The sequence below is a fragment of the Danio aesculapii genome, chromosome 21, assembly GCF_903798145.1.
Source record: "Danio aesculapii chromosome 21, fDanAes4.1, whole genome shotgun sequence".
Classification (NCBI taxonomy): domain Eukaryota; kingdom Metazoa; phylum Chordata; class Actinopteri; order Cypriniformes; family Danionidae; genus Danio; species Danio aesculapii.
In genome coordinates this window covers 12,417,833-12,437,023 of record NC_079455.1, presented here as the reverse complement: position 1 = coordinate 12,437,023, position 19,191 = coordinate 12,417,833, and the positions used below count along the sequence as shown (strand labels likewise).

The 19,191-nt window shown below is 35.9% G+C and overlaps 1 protein-coding gene across 1 annotated transcript in view; it reads left to right on the top strand.

The window, feature by feature from the left end:
- unc119b (unc-119 homolog b (C. elegans)) overlaps nucleotides 1-19,191 on the top strand; it is a 60,255-nt gene that overhangs the window by 36,774 nt on the left and 4,290 nt on the right. Inside the window, exons 2-4 of the mRNA XM_056447105.1 lie at nucleotides 14,292-14,405; nucleotides 16,775-16,871; nucleotides 17,662-17,834. Of these exons, the coding sequence (XP_056303080.1) occupies nucleotides 14,292-14,405; nucleotides 16,775-16,871; nucleotides 17,662-17,834 (384 nt within the window). The remainder of the gene's footprint in view (nucleotides 1-14,291; nucleotides 14,406-16,774; nucleotides 16,872-17,661; nucleotides 17,835-19,191) is intronic.

Below are 19,191 nucleotides of genomic sequence, written 5' to 3'. Positions count from 1 at the left end.
ATTAGATTCAGTGTTGCATGTTGGATTCAAACTATCACTGGGTGCAGAAGCATCACAGCTTAATGTGGGCATGCCTAAATAAAATGCTGTCTACAGAGAAGAGTAAATGGGAAGAATCATTGAATATTTCAGCATACTCCGCTTCTACTGCCCATCCTAAAGGCATGTTAGTGTGACATCGGCTCATTCCCGACTCACAGACACACACCTGCTACTCTGGGCATTACCTCACTGTTCTGGGCGGCATGCCGAGATCGGATTACAGGCCACCTCTTATTAATGTACTGCTGCACGCGTTCCTACACACACTCTCACACACACTCCATCCCTCTCCCTATATCTGTCAGACAAAAACCTGGCATAGAGCAATGGCCAGATGGAGTGATGGGTTGGAGAGGTGATTTTCTACAAAGCTTCATTTGTGGTCAGTGAACAGCAGTCAGTGTTAAATTAATGTGTAGCTCCAAAGGTGTTGGTAGTTATGTAGCGGATATTGAGGAATTATATCAAAGAGATAATCCTCATTACTATCACTGTCATTCTCTGCACAGATTATTTAATAGGTGTAAAGTCAGTCGGTTATTGTAAAGCTTTCTCAGTGAATGAAACTATATCAGCTTGTGTTTAGAGCGACTATGCTCACTGCAGGGTTTTTTAATTGATTTAGAATTTATAGATGTAGTGTATTAGGGCTGTGCAGTATGATGTACAGTAGGTGAGAGTTCAAAGTGACTATTACCGAGAATATAAGAAGTTTGTTTTATATTTTGCTTGAACTTTATCATGGTGTCGTAAAATACATTGTTTACAGTAATTCCTTTTCATTATTTACAAGAACGCAAAATTACAAGACTTCACAGGGATGCAGACAGAAACATGAACAACAGCATTGTTAGAAAGTTGCAATCTTGAAAGTACAGTGTTTACATTTTTGAAGTGTTTTAGGTTTAATATACATTTCTACATTCTCGAAGCATTTTAATTCATGTTTGTTTATTTATATAGCGCTTTTCACAATATAGATCATGTCACAGCAGCTTAACATAGTTCTAGTAAAGTCTAGATTTCAGTGTTGAAGTTCATTTTAGTTCATTGTGGTTTAAATTTCACTGCTGAAAGTTCAAACACAGTAGAGCAGATCCACTAAAGCGCAGCTTCACAAGTCCCGATCCAAGCAAGCCAGCGGTGACAGTGGCGAGGTAAAAAAAAAAAAAAATTACCAATAGACAAAGTGAAGGGGGAAAAAAACCCTTGAGAAACTAGGCTCTTTTGGGGCCAACCATTATTCTTCTGGCCAAACTGCCTGTGTGGAGCTGCAGTCTAGACGCCGGAGGCTGGAGAAGCTGGATGTCTATCGTGGAGAAGCTCCAGGTGTGAGTAGGGCACCGGCGGGAGGTCAGGCTGGCCCACAGGATCAATGCTGGGACTCGTTTGTCATGGTGGTCTCTCAGGAAGTAGGCCCAATCCCAATTCTATTTTTGTACCCCTACCCCTTCCCCTTTGGCCCTTAAAACAGGGCTTCAAAATTTACCCATAGGACATGCGACACCACTACAGCACCTGCACCATGTCATCATGTCATCGTGATCTCTTGCTTCACATGAGGTCAGACTATCACGACTACTGTAGTTATTCCATTTGTGTTTAATTTTTGTATTTATCTTCAAGAAATCACTGAAGGTATATATTATGTTTTTATAACGATCTAATGTGGCAATAAGATCGTAACTATGCTGTGCATTTACACAGTGGCCTTATTCATCTATGTAAACATTAACATTACAGCAGACACATTTTACAGCAAAAAGCTCATTCCCAGCCACTAGACTTTTGTGACAGGGTATTCAAGTGTCGGGATGTTGTGGGACTGCTATACAGGAGTTATTATTATGGATTATAGGTGCAGCTATGCTGCTATTGTGACTGGTGTATTTGGGAAAATGTTCTTACCCCGTGGTTTCAAGTGTCGTCCTAAAAAATCTCTGTTTGAAGGGGTGTCTACCCCTTCCCCTTAGCCCTACGTCTTCAAGCTAAAGAGAATTGCAAACCCCCTACCCCTTCAAGTGACTGTGCAAGTTAAGGGGTAGAATTGGGATTGGGCCTTAGCCTAATACACTCCATGAGGACCACTGCATTAGCTCGGGATACGTCCTGGTCCAGGATTATGGACACCTTGGGATAATCTCTTCACAAGTCTTGGATCGCATCAATGATGCTGCATTGTCTCTAGGGACCTCAGAATGAGTATCCCCAGGTGGAAATTGAGAATAAAGAAAATAAATAATTAGCGTAGCTGCTGTTAATAGTGTATATAAATGAGATGCAAAAATGGAGTGTTATAAATAAAAATAGCAGTTATATAAACAAACATAGAAACAAGCATGTAAAGCATATGAGCGTTTCTAACACAATGTGTTGTATTAAGGAGGAGTGTGTCCTGCAGGTGGTTGTCAACCTGTGTGGAGCACATTCATGCATTATATCGTTACGTGATGCATTGAGTGTATGCTTTACTAAACAGATAGGTCTTTAATCTAGTTTTGAACTGAGAGAGTGTGTCTGAGCCTCGGACATTATCAGGAAGGCCATTTCAGGGTTTAGGAGCCATAAATGAGAAGGCTCTACCTCCTTTACTCGACTTTAATATTCTAGGTAGTACCAGGTGCCCTTAGTTGAGATCTTGAAGAGTTGGTTGGATTGTAGTGAGACAGAAAGATGGGTAGATAAACAATATTGCCATTTGCCCTGAAGTCCTAAATAAAGTGAGAAATATGATCACATAAGGATGAGTAGATTTTCAACTTAAAAGAAAAGTGATTTCCATGTGGTCAATGTATGTGAACTATTAATTGATTTGAATTTGCAGAAAATGTACTAATATCATGACATAATATTTTGGGCATATGAGAGGACTTGTATCGACAAACAGTATATGAAATTTGCCATATCCCCCACCCCTAATATATACAGTATATGTTGTTCTGAGCACCTCTTATGTTCAGTCATTTATTTTCCTTTGGCTTAGTCTCTTTATTTATCAGGGGTCACCACAGCGGAATGAACTGCCAACTTATGCAGCACGTTTTTTACATAGCGGATGTCTTTCCAACTGCAACCCAGTTCTGGGAAACACCCATACTTTCTCATTAACACACATAAACTATGTCCAATTTAGTTTATTAAATTCACCTATAGCACATGTCTTTAGACTGTAGGACGAACCAGGGCACCTGGAGGAAACCCACACTAACACCGGGAGACCATGCAAACTCCACACAGAAATGCCAACTGACTCAGCCGAGACTTGAACCAGTGACCTTCTTGCTGTGACTCTATTGCTACCGTACTGCCCCCGTGTCACCATTCCACTTAAGTTATCAAGATTTTTACATAAAAATTATTGTCTAACAGTTGCAACTTGTAATAGTCTGCACATTAAAACTTTCAGTGCTCTGAAACCTCTGACAACAATATCAGTCATAAATAAATGCTGCTGTCATCTAGAATGTCAATGTTTTATACAAAAATGTTATATACTCCGTTAATATTAAACTGTCTGCAATGATAAACAACAATAGTGAGATAAAAACAAATACACACATCTGTGTGTTGAGGCATTACTGTTTAATTTAATAATCACACAGCATGCTATTTTGGATTGGACTTTTTGAAAATGCCTTGGTGGTTCAATTCATTTTTTTTTTCTTCAGATTTGTTTACAAAGGACCAACTTACTAAAGCAATGCTGAGGTTAATTAAAAATAGAGCTCACACACAAGCCATGCACAGATTTTTGTTAAATTTTTCTGATTATTATTTATAACTATGTTGATTTGTGGGTGGAGCTAAATGGTCAGTGACAACCAGTCGCTTTGGCAGATTGGATTCAATATAAGCTGTTTTAAGACAAGGTTTGCAGTTAAAATGCCAACTGACCCAGCCGGGGCTCGAACAAGTGTTAAACTTTCTGTGAGGTGACAGCGCTACCTACTGCGCCACCGTAATGAAAAGAAAGTGATTAAATTTTTTATAAATTGTAGAAATTTTGGTATTTGTGGTGCAGCAAACCCAGAGACCGTTATGTACACCATGATTGTTTTTAATAAAATTCACTTTAAAGTGTGAGATATGACTAAAAAATGGTCATGAACTAATATTTTCTCAATTCAAATGAGTAGCGGCTTGGACCCGGAAACAGTATTCCATTCGTCACCGATATGTCACGACTTAACAAGTGGAAAGGTTAAGCAAAAATTAATATTTTTCCAAAATATTTGTATACAAGAGCACATTTAGATGGCCTAATCTCCTGCTTTTTTGTATGCATAAGTGATTGCAAGGTGGCTGTAGCACCGGTTAAGTTGGACAAATTGTCGAACCAGAATGCCTTCCTTTTGTCAGGCGGCAGTCGATTCTTTTGGTGCCGCATGAAGTTGAACCAACCTAATAATACCTGTGAGAACCACTCTGAGGGTGGACTTTGCTTGGCATTTCAGATGTTTTACAATGTTGTTAATGACTCTTTTTGATACACATGCTGCAATTTATTTGGTAAATGTGTTTGTGAATTTTTTTTATTATTATTATTATTTTTTAATAAATTTTTTTCTGACCAGAAAAAAGATTATCATACACCGTTATGCACATTATACACCGCATACACTACCGGTCAAAAGTTTGGGCTCAGTAGGATTCTGAAATGTTTTAAAATAAGCTTCTCCTGCTCACCAAGGCTGCATTTATTTAATCAAAAATACAGTACAAATTGTAAAATTGTGAAATGTTATTGCACTATAAAATAACTGTTCAAAAATAGTTTATAATTTAATAATTTATTCCAGTGAATCTGATGAATTTTCAGCTTCATTACTCTAGTCTTCAGAGTCACATGGTCCTTCAGAAATCACTCTGATATTAATCTATTATTATTATTATTATTATTATGACTGAAGTAATCATTTCATTTGAAACTACATACAATAATAAATAAATATCAATAAATATTTAACAAATACCCTTTTTTACACTTAAATGCTGCCTTGATGAACAGAATAGTTTTATTGAAATTAATAAATAAAATTAATAATAATAATAAAAAACTTTTAGAGCGGTAGTGTATTTTAATTTATATTTTCAAAATCTTTGCATTTCCATTAAACATTCTTTATGTAATATTCCACAATGCGCATTAAGATAGGTGGATGGAAACATACAGTAGCCACTGACATACTACTATCCCTTTTTTTGAACATTTCTAAAATCATGGGATGCTTTAACACAAACATGTCCATACTACACATTGAATATTCTAAGAAACAGAGGGTCATTTCATTTTTCCCACAGATTAATTTATTCATCAAAGACTTTTTCTGCAAAGTGATTTTTCTGCTTATCAGAATCTTTCAAAATATCTTCCTTTGACCAGGAGAAGAAAAAAGTTAATTTGGGTTTAGATTTGGGACTGACTATGGGTGGGTAAAAAATGTTTTTTATCCTTGCTGACATTAGTTAATACTTGTTGTTCATATTAGTTTGTTTATTAAACATTTAAATATTAATGTTCAATATTCAAATATTCATGTAATTGATTGGCTTCATTTAACATTATTTTACTGTCCCATTGGAGCATCTCAAATCCTTCAAAGAGGGTTGTTTTTGCATTATGGGTCATTCAGCATTACGTTTAGTCATTTGCAGGTCAGCAATAGCATTATAAAATGGGTTTTGAAAGCGGAAGTGTATATCTGAGGCCTGTGTTTGGCCAGTTGCAGTTACATCACATTGCGGTGCTACAGACAGAAGCACACAACCTGCCTTTCCTTTAAATCTCCTGAGCGCGTCCCAATCCAGCCTGCCATGCTGAGACGCCTTAAGCTGCTTAGGGCCTAATCTGGGCCCCGGGCTCCTAGAAGAGCACATGTTCACTGTTCAGAGAGGAGGAGCTGAATTTAGGCATGTGACTCTCTGGAGACTGTATTATGGGCTTTTTATTCAGCAGGGATACGGCGTTGAAAATACTTGGATACTGGACGCCTACAACTGTAGATTGCACTTGATTGTGGACTATATTTTTTAGAAAAATGGACTGTTTGGCTTTGATGGTATCCTGTTTCAAGGTATACCGCGGTTTGTAAAAGTCAAGGTTTTCAAAACAAAAAAAAAATGTCTTATACCATTTCTACGGTATATGTAAGATTTTTTTTTTTGTATGTTTTTATTTTCATGTTTTGTTGTCTTAGGACAACAATATCTCCAGCAGAAAATATATTCAAAGATGGCTTTTCAAGTTGTAAAGAAATCAGTGTTGTTGAAACTAATGAAGTCAGCAGAAGTCAATGATTAATTTTTAATTATTTAGCCGGACATGTTTACTCCTCTAAATATTTAACATTTCTTAAAATTTTGTTTAAAATTTGTGTTCAAAGGGCGAAAAAGGTTTTGTTTTTTATAACCAGACATTTAAAAAGAACTTATTTTAGAGCAGTAATCACAATACCTTGATACAGTGAAACCTTGATATTATCCAAGGTTATCATAGCATCAGAATCTTATACTGGCCCATGCCTAGTTTGGCTTGGGTTGCTGAACTCAATTTTCATAGTTCTGTTTATTTATTTATTTTTTTATAGATTTTTAAATTTTTTGTGAATATCTCTTGTTATGCAAGCATATGCATTTTATGGAATTTTAATATGCAGACATCTCATAAATGCATTCAATTTGCTCAATTACCGTATTATAGGTATTTAAAGTAAATGTTTTTTTCCAGAAGATTTGCTCTTGTCGTATTGTATTGATTTATTGATTTTTATTAAATGCACACTTAAAAATGAATTTGCTGCTTGTTTAAACTACTTAAAACTGAGCTAAAACAGCTTTTTTTGTTTTTTTGTTTTTTTTTGGGACAACTTAATTGTTTTTAAGCTGTTGAAATGTAAGTTAACTTGATCGATAAAAGTTAGCTTAATGTGTTGGGACAAAATGAGTGCATTATGTGGAATCATGCATATATATATTTTTTACAGTGAACAAAAATGAGAGGGTAAGCAGGATTCAAAATCTAGAATGATATTTTGTAAAAAAACAAATAATAATATTAATAAATTATTAAATACCTCTGAATAACATTGTATTACTTTAACTTTTTAACTGCAGGTTTCATCCAAAATGAAAAAAGGTGAATGAATGAAAATTAACATGCTTGGCTTTTTATTTATTAATGTATTGATATTAATTTAATGTTATTAATTATAATAATAACAACAATAATAGTAGTAATAATAATAAAAAAAAAAAAAAAAAAATAATAATAATATCCAAAAATACTCTAATTAGATTTCGAGTAAGGATCTGAATATCTAGCACCCAATTCACAGGGTGCTTCAGCGTCAACCCTTGTTTAAGTTAGGAGGTGTACCTGGTCAACTGCGTCATCAAGTTGCAGCGAGGACTGTCTCGATAGATCCACAGTTAAGTTCAGCAATGCTTGATGTCACCCATTCAAAGTGAATCAGAAGTATTGATGCTAACACTCCATGTGAATAGGGCGTTATAGGCAAGAATTAAGTTAAATTCATAAAAAAAAAAATCTTCGTGTTTTAATTTAACATTCAATTTAAAGTTTTTAACATTCTGTCTATCAGACCCCCTAGTTTTTTCAGGATTCCGCAATTGCTGAATCCAATGGAAAATCAACAAAAAGCCACAAATTTTTGCGGTCCTGCAAAATTCTTAATTAAAATCAAAATAATCGCAAAAAATGTAAATCTAATAAAACATCCAATTCAAAACTATACAATCAAATGATTTATTTCAGTTTGCAGTTAATTGTTTTACATGACTTATAGACATTGAAAGCGGACAATAGTAATGAGTAGATGAAGCATGAATGATTTACATGTGAAGTCAATGCAAAGATTTTCCTTGGACGCAAATTTTGTGTGTTTGACGTGCTTCAGACTGCAAAAGAGAGTGTGAGAAATTGAAGGACATTATTTGTGCCTTACATGTATTGCTGGTATTATGATGTGCGTAAAATAGAGGCGTAAAATTGCTAAATGATTTTGTTTAACTTTTTTTTCCTGCAGTTAACGAGAGAAAACGCTTCCCTGCCATTGAGTTTTGCGTATATACGTGCTTTAGGCGTGTTACGGATGTCCTGAGCAAAGTATATTATGTGTAATTTTTTTTATAGATATGTTTTATATTTATTATAAATTTTTATATATATATATATATATATATATATATATATATATATATATATATATATATATATATATATATATATATATATATATTTATTTATTTATTTATTTATTTATTTATTTATTTATTTATTTATTTATTTATTTATTTTAATTGCAGAATTGTTTGCAAATTTCTGGGAATTATCATTTTTATCGCAAAAGAAAACTAGAGAGTCTGGTCTGTACTACATGTGTACATACTGTATATTAGATCTTAATAAAATAATTGATTTAAAATATAATTTTATAAAATTATTCAAAAGCATAGTCAACAGGTCTAACAGTTTTTGCATTGTTGTTTACCTTAACATGAATTTCAGCCTGTAAGTGGTTTTCCTCATAGCGTCCCTGTAACAAATAACACACTACATCACCGTGAGTCTTCAGTAAACAGCTATCAGTAGTTTTAAAGAGGATTTTTTTCCACGCGATGATGTTATCGCAGTGTGAGACACAATTACAACCACATCTAAAAACAGCTTCATTTTGATACCAAGCTAACATTATCCAGGCCTAATGTCACAGTTCACTCCCCACAATGTCTGCTCAGGAAATCAGACACAAAAAACCCTGAATATTAAGTGGCAACAACTGTGCATTTTAATAGAGAGCTCATTTGCAAGTGAAATGCTGCTGTTGTGTAAGCCCTGATGTGATGCTTTTATTAGTGCTATTGTTTATTCCGGCGAGGTTTTATGGTACGGATGGAGGTTTGTTCCCTTTCAGACTTTCCTCTCCATCTAGATGGCGTTTATTTAGCAATTTATTCAAGATGCAGCTTAATTCAGCTATAAATACTCTGACGCTTATTTGAGCCTCTGAACAGGAGAGTCTGAATAACAGCTCTGTAATTTATCAGCTTAGATTTGTGTAAAACATAAGGGCGATGACCGAATCCTGTGTTTTAATGTGGCCTCTGTTTGTCGAAGCAGGGTCTAATTTATTTGTCAAAAACCATCCCACAGGAACAGTCGTTCTGGCATCTCTAATGAACTGGCCAAGAATGAGTCAGATTTCCCATCTGTCCTGCAAAACAGACCCACAATCCACTACCTGCCGAGTGGCAAACACTAATTGGCATGGTCACGTCTGTGGATTACTAGAGCACAGTGTGTATTTGTGTGTCCTAATGGTAAATGTTTTCCTGGTGTAATGGATGGATCTTTACTGCTGTTGCTTATTAAAGGGGTCCTTTTTTGCTTTTTCACTTTTTGAATGTGGCTTTTTGAATGCCATAAAAAAATATCTAAAAATGTACAAAACGTACTCTAAAAGGATATATTTAGTTTTGAAGAAATCTCTTTTCAAGAACTACGAAAGGCTCAATGTACTACGAGTGTTGTTTTCCAGTAAATTGGCCAGAATCTAATCTACAGAAATTCAAATAGTTGAGAAGGGTATAAATGGAGGTCTTAACCAGCTCCAAATGGGCTGGCCAGATCCAAGTGATCTGTACAAAACTACTTTCATTCATTTACTTAATGTCTTGTACACTACAGGGAGTCCAACCTATTGTGTTTTATAAATGTCTAACCCAATGTCACCAACCCTGTTCCTGGAGAGATACCTTCCTGCAGATTTAAAATGCAACACTGACCAAACACACCTGTCTGCAATTATTAAGTGCTGCTTCAGGTCCTAATTAATTGGTTCAGGTGTATTTGATCAGGGATGGACATGAATTCTGCAGCAAGGTAGATTTCCAGAAACAGGGTTTATGACCCCTGGTCTACACCTATCCTAACCCTAAACCTGATCACACAGTAACCTATTGAGTTTTATTAACATCTGCACCTACCCTAAACCTAACCTCACAGAAACCTTTAGTGTTTTATTAACATCTGCACCTACCCCAAACCTAAACTAAACCTCACATTAACTGTTGTGTTTATTTAACATCTGCACCTTCCCCAACCCTTAACCCAACCTCAAAGAAACCTGGGGGGTATTCCAGAAAGCAGGTTATGTCACATACCCAGGTAAGTTTGAGAGTAAGTATGTACATAACCTAAGCTTTGGTTCCAAAATCGGGTATGTTAAGTAGCCATAGCAACTAACTCTCCAAAGATAACCTTCTCCGGAGCAGGTTATCTTCAGGGAGTAAGTTGCTATGTTCCAGAGTTTGTCTGTTTCAGAGAGTTTACTGAGCATTGCGTGCTCTTTTGATGAGAATATTTATGGACGTAGAAGCACAGATATACAAGTTTTTTTTCATTGTGAGAGAGCTGTAAGTGCATAGTTCTTTTCATAACCAAATGTTTATTTGAATGAACGTTGCCGTTTTTCAAAAGAATCTTTAATTTATTTAACAAACCTTTTGAAATCAAACGTGACAAGCCGCGGGTCTGCGCTTAACATAGAAAACATTCAGTGCAGCTCTTTGTATTCGCGTAAGGGCATTTTATGCAACTGTACAATGTGGCAATAGGACCATCTGTACAGTTTGCCTGGCACTGAACTGTTTTATACACTTTTGTACAGTTCCTTGGCCATAAACCATATTTTAAGATGTAGGATGTCGTTCATATGTATACATCTATTCAAGCACACACACACTTTATACATTTTTAATGACTTTTTTTCAGGGTTTCCAAATGCTATTGGTGTTTCAACTATAAAACCCAATACTGCTTCCACTTACTAGCTCATAAGTGATGACCCCACCTCATCACTATGTTGAGGCTAAATGGTGTATAATACAATTAAATGCATGAATGGTTACATAACATACCTAAAAAGGATGTTAAAGAGAAGTTAAAATTTTCATTACAATAAAAGGGAGGGTGGCATGTGTAATTTAATGAACTAATGAATTTTCTTATCATTTATTTTTTCTTTTCTTATCTATTTCTTACTTATAATTCTTTCGTTGATGCAGATGTGTAATCTGTGTTTTAAAACCTCCAGCTCCGCCTCTTAAGTTCTTTGCCCTTTTTTCTCACCGTGACTTTCTATGGTGAATTCGATCTACTGAAAATGCCTTCAGGTATGCGCCGTGCGCGCGCATTAACCCGCAGTTATCTTCAGGAGGTTGATTTAACTAACTCATACCAGCTGTTTTGGAACCAACATACTCGCGGGAAGCAGGTTTTGGGTTAATCAACCGAGAGGTCAGGTTTTAGCAGATGGTAAGTTAACCCAGCTTTCTGGAATACCCCCCAGATATTTTATTTATCTCTTCACCTACCTTAACCCTAAACCCAAACTCGTAGTAACCTGTTGTGTTTTATTAACACCTGCACCTACCCCAAACCTAAACCCAACTTTACAGTAGTTGTTGTGTTTTATTAACATCTACACCTAACCTAAACGAAACCTCACAGTAACCGGTTGTGTTTTATAAATCTCTTCACCTACCCCAACCCTAAACTAAACCTCAGTGACCTGTTGTGTTTTATTATTGTTTACACCAACCCCAACCCCAACCCTATATTAAACCTCAGTGACCTGGGGTCCGTTCTTCGTATGTGGATTACTCAGTTAGCTGGATTTGGATATTGACGATTTGACATGATCCAGGATCGTTTAGCTCTTCAAAAATCATCTGAGACTTGTTGTCATTCATTCATTCATTCATTTTCTTTTCGGCTTAGTCTCTTTATTAATCTGGGATCGCCACAGCGGAATGAACCGCCAACTTATCCAGCATATGTTTTACAGAGCGGATGCCCTTCCAGCCACAACCCATCACTTGGAAACCCATACACACTCATTCACACACATACACTATGGACAATTTAGTCTACCCAATTCACCTGTACCACATATCTTGGACTGTAGGTGGAAAGGCTGTGGTTAAAAGTTAAAAATATATATTAATAAAACACTCCTGCACTCCGAAATAAGGTACAAAGACTGCCACCTGGTGGTTTAAAGAGAAAATTTATTGATAAACTTTGCAGATACAAACGCGTACATGCACAATATTCGACTTAAATTATTATTATTATTTTTTTTATGCAGTCATGCACGTGTTTTGATCGTTAATATACCAGTGATTTGATGCTTCAAAAAAGTTGCTAACACATTTACCAATATCAAAATGCTTTTTTGGTGCAAAATTAATTTATGCAGTTATTCCTTATGCCTATTAAAAAAAAAACTTGAGTAGGCCTAGGCTACTATAATAAAAAAAATCTTCTCTAAATGTAGAACTAAATACATTGATATGCATTGAAATACATGATGAATACTCTTGACACATGAAAGTGTAAAGCCTGCAGCCTACAACAAATGTTGAAAGTTATTGCGTGTCATATTTAACAAACCATTTACTTTTGCTCACATGACTAATTGTAGATTAATCAGATGATTTCATTAAGCTTCTGTGCCGTCAGCCAATCGTTGCATTGCTGATCATGATTTCAAGGATCGGTAAATCTGTCCTTCACAACACACGCAGCGATCTCAGATCAGTTTATCCAGACATTTTAATCTGATTTGCGAGCTTGTTTGAAGAACCAAATTAGCCAGAGATCAGTTATCAAGATTAAAAGATCCAGGATCTGCCAAATCATCTTAAATCATTTAAGCGATGTACGAAGAACGGACCCCTGTTGTTTTATAATTATTTACATCTACCCCAACCCTAAACTAAACCTCAGTAACCTGTTGTGTTTTGTTAACATCTGCACCTACCCCAAACCTAAACCCAACTTTACAGTAACTTTTGTGTTTTATTAACATCTACACCTACCCTAAACCTAAACTAAACCTCCCAGTAACATGTTGTTTTATTAACATCTGCGTCTACTCCAACCCTAAACTAAACCCAAGTAACCTGTTGTGTTTTATTATTGTTTACACCTACCCTAAACCTAAACTAAACCTCAGTGACCTGTTGTGTTTTATTAACATCTACACCTACCCAAACCCTAAATAAACCTCACAGTAGCCTGATGTGTTTTATTAATCTCTACACCTAATCCTAAACTAAACCTCACAGTGACCTGTTGTTTTATTAACATCTGCACCTACCCCAAACCTAAACCCAACTTTACAGTAACTGTTGTGTTTTATTATCATTGGCACCTACGCCGACAGCCGCCGACTTGCGGTGCCGGTGTGTGTACCCTGATAGAAACCTATGTTTAGAATTCCTTTAATGTATGGTGATGCGTGGCGCTATACTGCAAGCCGCCGAGCGGTGCTTCTGGTGTGCAACCTGCTTAAGTCTCAGTTTACACTAAAGTGTTTTGGTTTAAATGCCGTTTCTGAATGAAAGCGATCCACGTCCACACTGGTGATTCACCTAACATTTCTGATCAACTCTCCATCCACACTATACTGCTGAAAACCCACATCATGTGACCACACACACTCTGGCATGCACTGTAGCGTATGCGGGTGTCTGAGCTCCAGGCAGCCAGCGGGTACATTGAGGACATCTATCCAGATGAGAGCTGAATGTTGTGGCTTTACATTTAAAGAACGTTTAAGATGAAACTCATAAAAACATTTACACCAGTGGTCAGGATTCGGGCCAATAATGTTTTTGTGTCAGGGGTAGTTGGGGAAAAACATTTGTGGCTTTTAAAACTAAATTTGCTACTTCATGTTTTACAGTTGATGGATAAGAGTTAAATCTAATGCATTTATTTCATACTATTACACTACAAAACTAAGACTTCTAATTTATAATAATATTGTACGATTTTGTTAAGTGCTGTAATTTATTTATTACATTATTTTATAATGTATAATTGCATGTTAAAGCTGTAAATTAATTCATTTTAATAATTTACATTTTTATGCAATTATACTGTGTTGTTGTTGTTGTTAATATTAACGATATCATTTTTGTCATTGTTGTTATTAAATGTAATTTTTTATTGATTCCTTACAATTACACTGCAAAAAATATAAATATATTATTAATATTAATAATAATAATAATGATGTATGATTGCATGTTTTTTTTTTGTTTTTTTTTAGCTTTGTAACACTAAACAGTGAAGATACCAGCTTTAACTGGCATCATAATCGGCTGCATATTTAAATAAAAATAAATGTGGTAACTTATCTTTTTTTTTCTCTCTGCAGACTATCTGTGTAGTCCAGAAGACAATTTGTACAATATTGACTTCACGCGGTTCAAGATCAGGGATATGGAGACGGGAACAGTCCTGTTCGAGATCACCAAACCACCATCCACAGGTGAGGACCCTCACTCCACTTCATTGCACCTCCAGCAGCTCTATCTACACGTACACAGTCATCTGGACTCATTATACAGCAATTTTACATTCATAATTGTTTGATATGCTGCTATGAAAGGGAAAATTATTTTCTCTGCATTAATCAAGTATTCGTTTGAGTAAAATGTTAATATTTGTTTTATTCCATAAAGCATTTCTTCCAGAATACAAACAAAAAATATTGTCATGTAGAGCATTTGTCTTCACCCTCAAAATGTAAATTGTTTAACATGAGAAATGTTTCCTATTTTTGGGGTTAGGTGAGCTCTGATAAATCAGGGACTAAGCTGAAGGTGAATGAATGAATGTGGTTTGAAAATCAGGTTTACTCCGCCAAATATACTTTCCGAACTTTTCTAAAGATAAAACATTGGTACTGGCTGCATCTGAAATTACATGCTTTTTACTATATAATGTGTTAAAAACATTATGCGAGCAGAGTTGTTTGAAAAAAAAACAGTATGCGGAAGGTACCTGAATGACCTACTACTGACAAGATTCTGAAGTGCACATTCAATGGACGCTACACTATACCATGATGCCAAGCGAGAGAATTCATGAATGGGAATGAAGTGACGCAACTATATAGAACATGTACTGTATAGGTCGTGTAGTAAATTCAAATGTAGTGCCTACTAAAGTAGTTTGTGATTTCGGAAACAGCCACAGTGTTGTGCTGTCAGTGAAGTAATTTTTTAGACCAGTTTTCCTTTTAATGCTATATAAATCACAACATTTTATTTTTTTCTTTTCTGTTTGGAAGAAATGCCATCAGTATTTTGCAGAACTGCTAGAGAGGTGTAGTTTACCATGTGTCAACTAGATTGATTACCTGCATAATTTATAACATAGATTTGTATCTCTCTCGCGTAAAATGGTCTGTATTGATGTGTATTGTTGTTTTTTGTACCTTTTTTTTTTAACTGAAAAAGCTGTTTTTGTATTTATAATTAAACATTTTTATGAAGGTAATTGATTAGATTTGACCCATGGTAAACTATTTCTATTGCTCTTTCTTAGCTGTATATACAGTTATCAACAGTGTTATTATAGTGTACAGTATGTGAACCCAATGTGTGTAGTAGTGTATGTAGTGTATGTTTTGAGCCGGTGAACAGTCATGTTGAGTAAACCAAGTAGACATATTTTGAAAACATACAGTCTTCATCATTTGATATTTTAAGAGGAGTTTCAGTGTGAGGTTACAGATAAAATCAATTATTAATCAGCAGAGAGAATGTGATATGCCAAAACGGCAAACAGTGTTTACTAGCACAGGCTTTTATGTACTTGCATTCCGGCCCTTTGACTTTTGATGTTGGTTAAAGTCTAGACATCAAATGTAATTTAACTGAAGTGTCTGATTTAGTGTTTCAAATAATAATATGTAAATAGAAATGTCAAATTTTGGGTGAAATAATGCAGTGTAATAGATCAAATTATGTCAAAATGAAATCTATTCTGGTATGCACTTTTTAAAATGTGTAAAATAATAAGAGTCTATGTTTTTATCAGTCTAAATTGTAGTTTCAGTTTAGTATGTAAAACAAGCGGGAGTATTTTTACTTGACTGTATTTTCAGAGGTACAGATGGTTGCATGGTCATCAAATTGTATGTAATAATGAACAAGGCAAATGCACTACCTGTCAAAAGTTTTGTCGCCTAGCCAAGTTTTAAAAACAACAAATAATAACTTCTGGTTGATCATTTGGTTTCAGAAGTGGCTTATATGACAGGCTTATTATTTGGAATCATCTTCAGTGCCTTCTCCATCTTACCCCAGACATGCTCAATAATGTTCATGTCTGGTGACTGGGCTGGCCAATCCAGAAGCATCTTCAATTTTTTTGTTTCGGGAACTTTTTATGCGGAGGCTGAAGTATGAGAAGGAGCCATCCTGCTAAAGAATTTGCCCTCTCCTGTGGTTAGTAATGAAATGGGCTGCACAAATGTCTTGATACCTCAGGCTGTTGATGTTGCTATCCACTCTGCAGATCTCTCGCTTGTCCCCATACTGAATGTAACCCCAAACCATCATCTTTCCTTTACCAAACTTGACTGATATCTATGAGAATCTTGGGTCCATGTGGGTTCCAACAGGTCTTCTGCGGTATTTGTGATGATCGGGATGTAGTTCAACAGATGATTCATCGGGAAAAATCTACCTTCTGCCACTGTTCCAAATGATCAACTAGAAGTCAAGTTATTAATGGTTGCTCTTACAACTGGGATTGCCGACAAGACTTTTGTCAGGTACTGTACATAAAGACAAACACATAAAAAATTTGAATCTGATTTTTGTCATGTTTGTCTTTTTTCATCTTCAGATAGAGGGGATAAAAGAGATGTTGATCCAAACGCTGGACGGTTTGTACGATATCAGTTCACACCAGCTTTCTTACGGCTACGTCAAGTAGGAGCCACGTAAGTACAGTTTACTGTTATAATCATTGTAGATGTAAAGATAATAATCATTTTACATATATGAATGAATGTATTATAGGGTGACCTTACATCCTCTTTTGTTTTCCTGGCAAATAAATGGAGAAAAAAAAGGGTCAGTATTAAACCACATAAACCAGCTTATAATAACTAATATAATAACTTATTGATAACAAATCAACCCATACACCAAAACTAATACAAATATCAACTCTAAAAAAATACCCTTAATGCAGTTGTCTGTTTGCACTGTGCGCCTGGTCATTACACCATCATAATACTTTTAAAGATATTACTATTTTTGCAATAAGTTAAGGCAGTCTTGTTGAGCAGAAGAGGCTTTCAAAACTGTATTAAAAATTAGGAGCTGATTAAAATCTATGCAGAATATGACTGAATATAAGCATAATGAGAGGATCGCTATACTCCCGTCCTCTCATATTGTCCTCTCTTGCCAAGATTGCGCATTAAGAAAACAAACACGAAAGGACAGCCAGCTGATTTTCATTAGTAGACCCTTCTCATATTCCAGTACAACAGCATGCTCATTCAGGTCAGATATAATAATCAAAACAAAGCAAGCATAAATCATTTCACTGAATTAAACCTGCTGAATGAAGCTAAAGGGCGTCAGCGTTCAGAGGTAGATGCAGTAACTTCTCATTATAAATAATGAATGGCGCTCTCGTAACGCATCAAGGAATTGGCATTACTGGAATTTATAACACAGTTCTGCAACTGAATCTTGTCCACCTTGTTTCTGTATCTTCAGTGTTGAATTCACAGTCGGCGACATCCCCATCAATAACTTCCGGATGATCGAGCGGCATTATTTCCGGGAGCAGCTGCTGAAGAGCTTCGACTTTGAGTTTGGTTTCTGCATCCCGAGCAGCAAGAATACCTGTGAGCACATCTACGAGTTTCCCCCGCTCTCTGAGGATCTCAGTAAGTGCTGCAAAGATTGTTACTATGTTTAAACGTGTTAATCTGCAATCTCTCGAACCTGAGCAGTTTACTGTTTATGGTCACCAAGGCTGTATTCATTTAAACCAAAATAATATTGTGAAATGCAGACATATTTTACCTTCAGAACTGCCTTAAAGGGTTAGTTCACCCAAATTGTAGATTCAGTTATTAATCATTCACCCCTGTGTTCTTCCAATCGAAACCATTGTTCATCTTCAGAACACAAATTAAGGTATTTTAGATGAAAACTGAAAGCTTTCTCATCCTCCAATGACCTAGTTGTGGTCCTAAGTGGTTTGAAGTCTAGAAAATAAACCAAAAAACTTGTCAAAACATTCCTTATGTCTTCTGTAGTTCATCTGTAATCATGCAAAGCTTCAAGAACACTTTGAGATGATTTAAGCTTTGTGACATGCAGTGTTATCCTGCCGGAAGTCACCAAATACAGGTAGACTGTGGTTTTTCAATTATACTCGGTTGGTATTAAAGGGCCCAAACTGTGCCAAGAAAATCTCTCCAAACACCTTTAAACCAACAGCAGCAGGAACCGTTGATAGAAAGCAGGATGGATCCATACTTTCGTGCTGTTTATATTAAATTCTAACATAACATCCGCAGCAGAAATAAAACTGATCAGACTAGGAGCTGTTTTCCAGTCTTGTATTCTCCAGTTTTTTTTGGTGAACTCAATGTGACTTCAATGTTAATTGTAGCCTCTTCCAGAAAAAGCTCATCTGTGAGTGGTTGTCTAACTGTTGGAGCATTTAAAAAACGGTGCTCAGCACTTTGTGTTAAACAGATGCTCAGTGCCTCGCCATGATGCCGGGCCTGAGAAAACATGGTGAAAAAACATTTTGGTGCTATTAGACCAGCCATATGGCGTCAACAATCATGGCACATTCAAGTCACGTAAATCACCTTTTCCTGTTTTATTCTAGCTGAATGAAATGATTGAGCATGTTCAGAGAATCTTTACTTTTATCCAGGGGTGTAGACTTAGCATAGACTGGAGGGGCCGTGTCCACACCAATATCCACCAACTATTGAAATGTCCTCACCAATAATTTAATTCACTATTAAAAAAGTCACGCTGTTACTATTAACCTAGACATGCAGAAAGGGTTAAATTACATTCTCTGCTCCTTGTACCGCTCCCGAACACATACGAATTTTGTGATTGGCTGTGCCTCTCCTTGCTGTCATGTGAGAGGCTATAGCTGCGTTCAGATGTAACGTTGCCAAAACTGTGCAGGGGAATTTCCTGTGTAAGAATAAGGTATGTGGGTGTGACACACTAGTGAGGATGGCAGCAATAATAAAGGTGGACATAAGAAGC